Source organism: Meleagris gallopavo, chromosome 11 (genome assembly GCF_905368555.1).
Source record: "Meleagris gallopavo chromosome 11, MGAL_WU_HG_1.1, whole genome shotgun sequence".
NCBI classification, from domain to species: domain Eukaryota; kingdom Metazoa; phylum Chordata; class Aves; order Galliformes; family Phasianidae; genus Meleagris; species Meleagris gallopavo.
The window spans coordinates 17029546-17041860 of record NC_139414.1 but is presented as its reverse complement, the minus strand read 5'-3'; the positions used below and the strand labels follow the sequence as shown (position 1 = coordinate 17041860).

Below are 12315 nucleotides of genomic sequence, written 5' to 3'. Positions count from 1 at the left end.
CATCACCTAAACACAAATTCTATTCCACTGTTAAGGAGTTTGTGATTAAATGTGTTTTTTTATTGTTTTTACTGTGCTTGCGTATGATTTTCCATCTGTCTCGACTGTGTTCCTTGTCCCTTTTGGTGGATGTAAGTGATACGGTTGGTCTTTTGTCACACAGTGCTTTTTTTCCAAGGTTAAGTGAAAGTTGGTGGTTCAGCTTAAAGGAATGGAGGGTTTGCAGTGATGTTGATGTTGCTCACCTGCCATTTTGCAGACAGTAGAAGAGGAACCTCTTCCACGTGTACTACCATGTCCATGTTATGGTGGTGCCAGGGCTCAGAGGTGTGCGGTTCTCACGCTTCGGGTGCTGCCTGGATGATTCTAAAGAACCATAACAGAAAACACAGGAGATTTTGACCAGCCTCAGGTCTGTAAGTACATTTTAAACCCACAAAGTTTGAGTGTGTTTGAAATGTACTCAAATATTTTCTTCTTCACCATTGTGTCCTCATGACCCATCGAATCATCAAAGGCTCAGAGATGAAAGGAGGACTTACGGTTAGAAAATGGAAAGGACTCTGCTGAAGGGGGAATGGTCTGTTGTATCTGCTTTTTTTAATCCCAGAACAAATAGCTTTAGTGAATAATTTTCTGCCAGAGTTTTCAATGTAATGAGTAACGGAGCTTCCAGAAAGATATTTTTTAAATAAAGCAAATAAGCTCCCAATCTAATAAACCCACAGAAATCAACTGCAAAATCCCCAAAGTGTTTCATGAGCCTTGAGCTGCAATCAGGGCCAAACTTTTCCCAAATCACTAACCTGTAGGGAATCAGAAAAGAAAGCTGTCTCTTCACAAAAGTAGTCAGTGACTACTTTGTGCAAGTTATATCCCACATACAGCAACATAAGTCTTGTTACCAAATTTGACTGAAGACAAGACACTTTACGTACCTAAATGGGTTATACTACCCTAAATTGGCACTGAGAAATCAAATTCATCTATAGCATAAATATTCTGAGCCAATGAAGCTGCACCAAAGAAGGACCTACTGAGCTGGCACAAGTGTCTAATCTTCATATTTGCAATGAGAGGTTTTTACCTTTTCAGAAATGGCTGTAATTTGTTTTGGAGATGAATTAATTTCCACCAGGTCAGAGTGAATCCACTGAATAAGGACACCTGAGGACCCTTAAGCCTTTCTCTCCCACAAGATGGGTATGGAGGTGGAACTGCCCACCCTAAAGAGGATTCATTGACTAAATGAACTCTTCACATAAAAATGTATTGTTTTCAACCTCAGAAATATTTACCAAAAAATCAGGGATCACGATCTACTGGACAAAAGGAAAACAGTCACAGCCCTAAAAGCTGGAGAAGACCGGGCCATACTCCTCGGGCTGGCCATGATGGTGTGCTCTATCATGATGTACTTCCTTCTGGGAATCACCCTGCTGCGGTCCTACATGCAAAGGTAATTTTGGTGTGGTTACTCTGACCTCACACACACTGCTCCACTGACTTATCATGGCTTGGTCTCATGACTGGTTTTATTAAAGTTGCATAACTTCTCTTTTGGTCAACAAAGATCATATTCTGCATTTCACTTCCGTAAAATAAATTAGGCGTAATGACAGTGAGAGCAAGCTGAGCAATGCAGGCAGAAGTGAGGGAAAATTTAGATCCCTATTTGACGAAATCTGATCCATAGGCTTTAGCCTTGCCGCAGTTTAACACAACCATAATACCCACATCAGCTGTTCTGCTGCCTGCTGAAACCTGTCAGACCCCCAGTGTTTTGCTACAAAGCCTAGGCAAACTCCGGAGAGAGCAAAAGTATTTAGCGGCCTCGAGAAACAATGCACTTTCAAATGAAAAATGGAGAATTAATTTGGAAAGAAATCCAGCTGCTTTGGAGCATGTTGTTTTCCGTGTGGGTTACTGCTTTCACGTTTAAGAAATGAAATCCTCCCAAAACACAGCAATTTTGAAAGTGAAGTATTGTCTTTCATCTTTATTGCATTGTACTTAATTTTTCCAAGGCCTTCTCTGGCTTCTTTCTCTGCTACAAAGCAGAAATTTTGGCCTGTGATTCATTAGCAGTATTTGAAAGCAGATTTCAAGCATCAGCCCTATTTAAAATCCATCCGAGACAGAAATAAGACTGTCAACAATGGTTTTTCCACCCCAATCAGCAAAGTTACAGGGATGAAAAACGTGTAATTGTGGATCAAAATGGTGGTCTGCGTGCCCCAACTGAGGCACTGCCCAAAACTTGGCACACATTGGCTTATCAACCACAGGGTCTGTATTAAGATATTCACAATAAGTGCCTGAAGTTAACTGGTATGAATATCCTCAATTATATCACTGCAAAATTTGAAAATCATTCCTCGACCCTGCCATGATAAGGAAAAAGAACCATTACACATGAGGATGAACTGAATTCCAGCCAGCATCTTATTTGTACAATAAAAGTATTCATCCCTTCTTAAGTCCAAGCAAAGTTTAGATTTTAGGAGACCAGGATCGAGGCCTTTTAAGTATCTCAGAGCATTTGCATTTCCAAACTGTCCTCCCAGACCTTTCAGCAGTATCAGGGTCAATTGCAGAGGCTGCTAAGGTCAAAATAGCTCATGTAGAAAGCTGATTTATATAACAAACTATGTGAAAAAATGCCTGAAGTACCTGAAGTATCAGACATTCCAACTTCACAAGTCTCCCATGGGTAGGTGTTACATTATTACCCCCGCTTGTGAATAAAACAGCAGTCAAAGGTAAAAGTGAGAAAAAGAAGGGTTTCTGCAGGTTTCTGCTTGTGAATACCCATACCCCAGCAATGTGAGGTTGTCCTTCTTGAGCTGAGTTGGATGCCATGGTTAATGGTTGAGGCTCAGCGCATGGCGTCCCATCACAGTCCTACTTGATATGTGCTCTCCCTGGAGGACGCTGCTCAGTACACTTCTCTGCTGATTCCTTTTGATCTTGATAGACTGAGACCCAGTTCCCTTTTCATCTACATACATAAATTAGTGAATAGGGATATCTTCCCAAACATTAGGCACTGCAGAATAACACGAGAAAGTCCAGCCCTGTCTCAAAGCCCTTCAAGATTCCCCTCATATATCCCCAGTGGAAATTCCAAGCTGCAGTCAGTGCTTATCACCCATTCTAGCCATGCTCTGACATCTCCTTTTTTCTGCTTTAGCGTCTGGACAGAAGAAGCTCAGTGTTCGCTTCTCAACGCATCCATCACCGAAACCTTCAACTGCTCGTTTAGCTGCGGCCCAGACTGCTGGAAAATCTCTCAGTACCCCTGCCTGCAGGTGTACGTCAATCTCACTTCTTCTGGCCAGAGGCTTCTGCTCTACCACACCGAAGAAACAATGAAAATTAATTCTGAGGTAGGAGCACGGAATGAAATTTCTTCCTAAATGGATTTCTGGAGGGCTGCTCACTGTGTTATAGCCATTCCCTGTTTAAACATGATATAAGGCTTGCAGCTCCTACTTCCCTCATAAATGCAGAGCAGAGAGCAGTGCCCAGACAGACCTTCCATCTCTGAAGGGGGACATTCTCCTCCACCCCATGCAGACAGCACATTCTGGAGTGTCACAGCCCTGGGGCTGGAGCCTCCTCTTATCCTCCCCCCAGCGCTGGGGTCACAGATGGTGCAAAGATGCTGAAGGTTTATAGAAAAGAGACTGTCAAGAGGAAAGATAGAGATTAAAAAAAAAAAAAAAGGCAGACTAAGACGCCCATTTTCTCACACCATTTCCCTAATTCCAGACTTTGAAAGCAGAAATATTTTTAACAGAAGTCCTCTCTGCTCCAGCAAGTGTGACACCAGCACGATTCAGTCCAGGTGGGACAGAGACAGTTCCTGCCTGGAGGCTGTGATGCAGGCAGTGGGCACGCAGGCAGCAGGCGCACAGACGGCACACAGGCAGCACCGCTCCGAGCAGAGCCTGCTCACAGGTGGCTGCGAGTCGCCTCTGCGATGCTGCGTATGGGGCTCTGACACATTCCTCTCTCATCTCCCCTTCTGCACATCGCCAGCACTGGATGCCAAAGACCACAGGCTGCAGCAAGATGGGATGCAGCTCAGTCACGAGGCTTTAACTTCTTAGTTATCCAAGGTCACTGAACCCCAAACTAGAGGCGTGCTGCAGTCCGCAATGGCAGAGCCCATGTTTGAGCAGCTGACAGCGTAACCTATTGTATTTCTATTTATGGCAGCAGTTCAGGAGACCAAATTACTTCTGTATATTAAGATGAAGTGATATTAAAATGAGTCAAAGCGTCGAGTGGTTGCACAGGGCTGGTTATTCTGCTGGATAATTAGCTCCTGTGGCTGAGAAACGAAGTCCTTTGGAGTTGAGGTGTGAAATACAGCAGTGTCCCCATTCCACCCCAACAGTGCAGAAAAGAGGCACCTGCAGCCCATTTCCCAAGCTAGGGCAGATCCGACTCTCCGCTGAGACAGAAGTAAAATCCAGTGATTTGATTAAAACAGATCAGATCAGTTTCTGCACTCTACTGGATTCAAGTAAATCAGGAGGTTTAGCATAAATCTCCACATTCTGCTACTGATTTTTCTTTGATGAAAACAGATCTTGAAATTCTCCCAAACACCTCCACCTCTAAATTTAATGTGGGCACAGTTAATACTCCTCCAGCCCAAGGTTGTTTGACAGGTTAAGCTCTGCTCTCAAGAGGATTCCTAGGTTTTCCTCATGTGCTGCTGACTATGTGACCTGAATCCAAACACGGTTTTTAATGGACGCTCACCATGTCTGTAAAATACCTGGCTGGGATCAGCAGAGCCTCCAGGCTTCAGGCCAGCGCAGCCCATTTCTGTAGGGACCACCTCCTCCCAAACCTTTTATAAGATCTGCATTACGTGATAGAAGCACTGGGACAATTCCTACTGCAGATCTTGGGGGATTAGGAGAAGGATGTCCCACTTCAGTCTCAAGGACTATCACAGCCTTAGCACAATGCATGGCTACGGACTAGAAAGTGAGGTATTTTCCCAAAAGACAGAGGAAATGCCAAAAACCCCATACCTGCTCAACCCATGCTCAGTACTCACCACCTTCCTCCTGCTTCATCACACTTTCCCAGCAAACCCACCCTCACCCCCTGCATCCACGTCCCAGCAAGCTCTTCATCCTCAGCAGCCACTGGACCATTTTCATTATTTCCCCCTCTTCCTCTCCCCACCCCTACCTTGCAGGTCTGCATTCCCCATCTTCCTCCTTGCTAAACAAGCCAGAGAGAAGTCTGCCCTGGCTCACTGAGCCCTGACACAGATGAAGAAGCGCAGACGTGTTATACACCAGCACACACGACCTCCAAGAGGTCCCCCTGCCTCGTTGAGCACCACCACGCATGCCAAGCAGCACCTGCAGCCCATCTCTCCCCTCTTGCCAGCAGCAAAATGAGCAGAATGCACTTTGATTTTAAATAATGATTAATCTAGGAGACTTGCTACCTAACGGAGCTCCTCTCCCACATGGCGTGGGAACATGGAACAGGTGCCATTTATATTGAGACATACGGCGTGCCGCTGCCAGTCTCAATGGGAAGTAAATGGATGCCAGCTGAGCTGCTCAAGCCTATCCCAGAAAAGCATCCACAGTTTTTCATGGCTTGTCATTCCTCTCACTGTCTGTACTTCATCTCTAGCCTTAAGGCAAGACCAGCCCCTTGCCAATACTACAATCACGGCACTTAAATACTTTCACAGCTATACTTTTCTTACTTGGTTGCCATACACTATAACAGTCGACAGGGGAGGTACACTGGGCAGTGTACCCTGCACCCAGAGCCATCTGCCATGCCAAAGAAGGACTGAGCAGCTTAGAGCAGTTCCAAAAGCCCCGATTCCATTCCATGGTACATCATCTTGATTCCTTTCATGTCACCACTGGTTTATATCCGTGCTTTGTAAGTGAGGTAAGCAAGCAGATTTGATCATCAGAACCAGTGATGTGCTTGCCCAGAGTTATTGTGCAGTCTCCATCCATGGAGATCCTCACAGCTTGACTGGCCAAGTGACCCTTCACTGAGCAGGGTTTTGGGTTGGACAAGTTGAGAGGCAGATAGCCTGTACAAATTGCCCAGTCCTTTAAATTAGAAACGTAGGGCTGGAAATCTAGCAAGTTCTCTTTATAACTACCTAGCGCATGCTCTTTGTGATCAGATCGCTAGTAACACAAGAGCCACTTTTCCCATGTTTATCACAGAATTCTTACTTGAGACAGAGGTCCAGACAAAGTTTACTTCCATACTTGCGGACCTCCAGGTGTTTGGCAATGCAGAATTGTAATAAAGCAGAGCAGCTTTAGTAGTTTACATTCATAGACACAGCATAAGAATGGCAGATATAAAATTCCCTGCCAAGCACTTGAGAAAACTAAATGACAATCAAACCAAAGAAAACACTGCAAGCATCCCATTATCAGCATCTGCCTGCCTGCCTGCCCATCACCTACACAATGCTCAGAACTGAAACAAGGACATTAGCACAGGGAGTGAAGGGCACCCGTTATCTTGAAGCATGAGAAGAGATGATTTTGGCACAAGGAGCCTGGCTGTGATGCAAAGCATATCAAGCTCCCTTGCATGACTGCCTTCCATGGCTTCATCACTTAAAACCTGGTTGGCTCAGGCAGCCCAACCAGCCCGACACGGCTGGTGGCTCTGTGTAGGAGGCAACGGCTCGAGTTTTGCTTCTGCATCAGGTCTGCTTCAAAAGTGCTTGCAGAATACTCGAGCCTGCAGGAAGCCAGGATCTGCAGAACCTCCCAGCTGAACTCTGGGGACAATTCTGTAGACTCTGATTCCAGGAATCTGTCATCATTGGGGCTTTTACATGTCTGCTGTTTTCTTTCAAGAGGAGAGGACTGTGCAACAGCAGCCAAGTCCTCATTCAGTCTCCTTTCTCAGGACAGTAGCAGCTGCAACTTCAAGGAGCAAAAAAATCTGACACCAAACTTGCAATAAAAAAAAAAAAGAGCCAACAAAACATCAGAGCTGGAAATATTGCTGTTAGGACCATGATAGCATGATTCAGTAAAAGAAAATTAGGTACAGCTTCACTGACAATTTTCCTGTACCGACTAGATTATGATCTATTAACGAGTCACAGACACTAGAAGAGGGCTTGCGGCTTTGAACATTTAAGACAAAGCTGGGCAGAGTGCAAGAGAATATCCTGGGGGGAGCAGCTCTGCACCAGCAGGAAGATGGATGAGATACTACTGCCCTGGTATTTTCCATCTTTAATTTCTAGAGCTCTATGAAATATTCATTATGGCAGGCCGACATGCTCTACCCTTAATGCTGTAGTCGGCTAACTCCAGACAATCTTCCTGCCGTGCTTCAAATCACATTCTGGGCTAATAAACTTGCCAATGAATCAATCAAATCCTGTTATGAGGTTAATCCTTGAATCGTTATTAGGACTAGAGATTTGTCTCAGTACGTTATGAGAAGTCACAGTGTAGTCATGAAAAAGAACAGAGGGACATTTATAAAGGTCATAACTTCAAACAATAATAATAAAAAGCTATGCGTTGCATTAATTTAATAAAGACATCTCTTTTCCTTTGAAAAACTCTCTTGCTGTCATTAAGTTACCTAAATTTAACTATCACCCCCTACAAGCAAGATCAGCAGTGCAAGCAGGGGAGCATGGCAGGACCCAAGAGCAAGTTAAGCAACAGCTCAAGAGCCAGGGCTGAGCTCCAGTAAGAGGTGAAGTCACTAGTAAAATCTGCATTTTCTCTTTGACTTTCTATTTGTCCTCAACTGAGGCACTGCCCTGATGGAAGATTTGTATTAAGTTTTCTTGTTGGCCTTTCCTTTTGTGAGTGAACACCCATGACTACTGAGATCATTTTGATCCCATACAAGCCAGATCTGAGCTGCCAGATATGTATTTACAGCAAGTCAATTACCCATCTTGCTGCAAGGGTATGGATGCCACTTAAGATGAAGAGGTGCTTCATCAGTTTCATTTTTACACGTGTAAATTAGCAATAATAATGTATTCACCTATCTCACGAGGCTGCTGTGCAAATTAAAGCATTAATATTTGTACAGCACTTGTAGGCTCTCAATGGGAAATTCTGTAGATGTACAAAATATTGAGTTTTGTCTGAGATAAATTTATTATTAGCTTAATAGTATTGCGCTGTTATTATGAAAAGCATAATCATCTTGAGATTTTCCTGCTTGCACCTGAAAACAGACATGGCACCTGATTTGGAGTTGCATTTTTCTCCCTCTGATTTCTCCCCAGTGTTCGTACATACCCAAGTGCGGCAAGAACTACGAGGAATCCATGTCAATGGTGAACGTTGTGATGGAAAACTTCCGAAAGTATCAACGCTTCTCCTGCTTCTATGATCCTGAGGGCACTCAGAAGAACGTGATATTGACCAAACTGTACAGCTCCAACGTGCTGTTCCACTCACTCTTCTGGCCCACATGCATGATGATCGGCGGCGTTGCCATCGTTGCGATGGTAAAGCTGACTCAATACCTTTCTCTCCTCTGTGAGAGAATCCAAAGGATCAACAGATAAGAATGAAAACTCTCCTCCAAGAGTTAATTACAGATAAAATACTGTTTTCTCATTCTTCACCAAAGAACCTTAAGTTTGTAACGTGCAAGTCTGTTATAAGTTCCTTACTATATTCTTATAAGTAGAGCAATAATGCAAAAGCTGTTCTATATGCAAACTATATGTTATTATTATGCAGACAACCGAAAAAAATTACTGTTTGTGTTGATGATCTTGTTTGATGCTGAGACTTCTACTTCTTTCTTTTCTACAGCTAGAATTGGGCTCAGTGTGACCATTTGCCAAGCTCAGTCAATTAACTTTCTCAACGTAAAGGATTCTGGGGAAATCCATGCCTGGACAAAAGGCAGCAAATGACTTGTGCAAACTGAGGCCTCAGATCTGGCTCAGCCCTGCCAATGGATTTCTGGTTTTGCCTTTTTATTATTGGTTGCAGGGGAAAAAAGTAGAGAAACAAAACAGAGGTTTTTCTATGAGCAGGTGGCACCACACAGACTACTGCAAGGCCAGGATAAGTATGAGTATTTTCTGCCTAAGTAGGACTTGGTGATGCTATGTGTTAGCTCCCCCAATTCAGAAGTAAATTTTACCCAGTGGTATGTACAGTCTTTTGCAAAACACTTTGGAGTTTTATTTATTTTATGTTGTATTTTCCTTCTGTCTTACCAACAGCATCTTTGTCATCTGCAGAAGCTGTAGCCAAAAAAAAAAAAAAAAAAAAAAAAAAAAAGAAAACCAACAAAAATCACCTTGTTCCATTTTGTACTTCAGTCTGAGCCCTGCTGATGGAGACAGGACCAGAACACCTTATGTAAAGGTTTATTACTCATTTGTTGTGTATTTGCTACCATATCACTGTAAAGAAAAAGTAACACAATCAGCTATTTTTTCATTTTTTACTTCCAACTATTTTAGATTTTTTTACTTGATATATATATACAGATATATATATATATATAAAAGCTATATTATATCTAGTTGTGTATCAGAACTTGATTATGGGGTGGTGGCTTTTTTATTTTTACCAACTGAGAAGTGAACAACGTAACTCATGTATTCATAACCTTCAGCCTTGGATAATATCATAACATGGAGGAGCAGCACTGCAGGATCCCATCCAATATTCATGATGTTGTGTCAGGCAAAGGTCCCTATTGTTGTAACATCCAAAATGACAAAAATCTAATCCAATTCCACAGCTCTTATTAACTGAATTGTTAGGTAATAATCATAATACTTCTGGAAATCTCTCCTGGCTTCAACTTAGTGTGCAGTTCTGGCTGAAGTGAATTCTGATTTAAAATGCCCAGGTGCAAGGATTTATTGGAAATATTCGTGTTTTTTTCTAGTATGTTGTCCTATCTGTCATTTATTTACCACAGGAATATTGCAGGTCTGATTTCACACACACACACACACACACACACACACTCTATAGTCATGATTTCTGCATAATTTATTTTTATTCCCTGCATAGAAAACATTCCTTTTTATCCTGTGTTTAAAGGTACTTCTCATAGTTTCTCACTTTGCACTTAGTCTGAAGGACAAATGCAGGGCATGAATTCACTGTCCAGTGATTCAAAGGAATCATTCATAGGCCTATCCAAGCCAAGAAACTAACATATTCCCCCTCAAAAAGACTGCAAAGCAAATCTTCTGCCTCCTTCATCTCTACGTAAGTACCTTTCTCCAACATAGCATTAAAAATTTCAAGATATTATGAAACTTTACAAGTCATGCAAGTGTAACACGAGCTGTTTAAAAAAAAATAGTTCTAAGCAGTGAAAATGGAGCTGCAATCTTGTAATCAGTAGTATAATTTTCCTTAGGTAAATAAATGCCTGAAGGGCGGGGGGATAATCAGGGTTCCAAAGATATGTAATAAAAATATTAAATTAAATCTTCTAGATTTCAATATCTTCTGCATTCAGATTTGGCTTTTTCATTAGACTTTCCTTTATAGCTCCTGCTGCTAAGAAATCAGGAGTGCTGATGCAACAGGGAATTCATGAAGGTTTCTGTGTAGAATATTTTCTGAATCAATTTGTGGAATTCACATGGATCACAGCAGACCTGTGCACTCCCAACGTTAGCGGGACTGGTGTGGCAAAGTCTTTGTTGAGCAAAAATACTCTGTCCTCAGCCAAAGCTGTCCCTTTTGGGACAAATTTAGGACCAATACAGCCACGCGGCTCCCAGTTTTCTTCCTTTACAACCCTGCTTTCCCTTCAAGCAGAGGGGCTTGCACCGTGCTGGTGCTCAACTGACCCCCATTCACCGCTCTGCTACCAGCCATGCCAAAGGGAGAGCCAGCTGCCAATCTCAGCTCACAAATCCAACATCACCCCAGGTCCGTGCATGACAATCAGGATGCTCGTGTCAGTGCCGTTTGGTGCTGATGGAGCTCCTGAAACACACTGCACGCTGCTCTTGCTGTCAGTGCTCCCTGTGGGTGACACACCTTGATGCTGCTGCTTTCTGTAATCATTTTGTTGACATTAACAGAGAGATTCGTGCGATAGCAAAATAACTTGAGTAATTGGATGGAGCGAGGTAAAACAGTAATTTTAAAGGGAATTAACTGCCTGGCACAGTTAACCCCCCACAGAAGCATTAGCACTGCAAACACAATGTTGACAGTTCCTGCTGCCCCAAAGAGGAGTGCTTTGGTGAAGATGTACTGCTTTTCTTCTCTACCACCATTTCAATATCATTTTAAACAAAACTGATATTCCTGTAGGCAGCACAAATGAATAAGAAACATCCCCTATCCACACACAGCTCTAGGGGTGAACTTGAGTGTTCACACAAACCCACCACATTGAAAAGGTCACTAAAAATCACCTACACCAACCATCATCCCATCATCACCATGCCAACTAAATGCATATGCTTCTTGGCACAACCATCTCACACCATATCCAGCTGGGGTAGGAAGGAGCAACCGGGGCTGCAAAACTCCCAATGGAAAAGCATCACAGGAAAATGTCAGCACAGTGCCTGGACACATTGGGGTCCACTCATGAGATTTAGGATATGTGTAATATTGCAGGTGCCACATTCACACAGCCTTTTAATAGGTATTTTCTTAATTAGATTATTTACTTCAGGTCTTATTTCTATTCTGGAACAACTGTGAACAAGTGTGACCAACCCTGCTGCAGTTCTCTGAAACTTGGCACTTTGCTGCGGACCTACTAAATGTCACCAGCTAGGACAACAGAAAGCACAGTTGGGTTTAGCTCTTCTGTTTGAGCAGACATCTCTTTTATCTCAGAAAATGTACCCAGAAAGCAATCAGTAGAAGTTGGAGCTAAAACAGAAAGGGGGCTCGGGAAATGAGAAAGCTGCACATCTTGAGAAGACACAGTGCCACAATCGCAGATCTGGCACAAAGTCTCAAGGCAAGGCTGGGGACACAGCCACTGCCCCCACCTTGGGGACTCACTGGTCCTTCATCATGGCCACATCACAGAGAGCACTGCTAGCCAAAGACAAGCCTTGTGAGTGTAAAGGGGGTTCTCGGGCAGCACAACAGCATTTGCTCACATTTAAGCATGCATCCCAAAAGTGGTGCCCAGCAGAGGCATGGCACAAGGTACAGTGCAGCTCAGTGAAATGACTCAAAGCTATGTCTGCTGTTGACCTGGCAAAGTAGGTTCCAGCACCTGTGTTACAGAAACTGCAGCCCTACAGCAATGCAGTGAAATCTCTAGTGGAAATGGCAATTT

At 43.2% G+C, this 12315-nt stretch overlaps 1 protein-coding gene across 6 annotated transcripts in view; it reads left to right on the top strand.

Moving 5' to 3' along the window:
* LOC100547178 (calcium-activated potassium channel subunit beta-2) overlaps positions 1–8792 on the top strand; it is a 113797-nt gene extending 105005 nt beyond the window's left edge. For 4 of the 6 annotated variants that reach the window (XM_085233119.1, XM_003209197.5, XM_010716881.4 and 1 more), the window contains 3 exons: positions 1289–1459; positions 3194–3389; positions 8297–8792. In XM_085233119.1, coding sequence (XP_085089245.1) covers positions 1289–1459; positions 3194–3389; positions 8297–8581 — 652 coding nt within the window. In that variant the 3' untranslated portion in view covers positions 8582–8792. The remainder of the gene's footprint in view (positions 1–1288; positions 1460–3193; positions 3390–8296) is intronic. The other 2 variants (XM_031555183.2, XM_085233120.1) reach the window with 1 other exon arrangement.
* The last annotated feature ends 3523 nt before the right edge of the window (positions 8793–12315 follow it).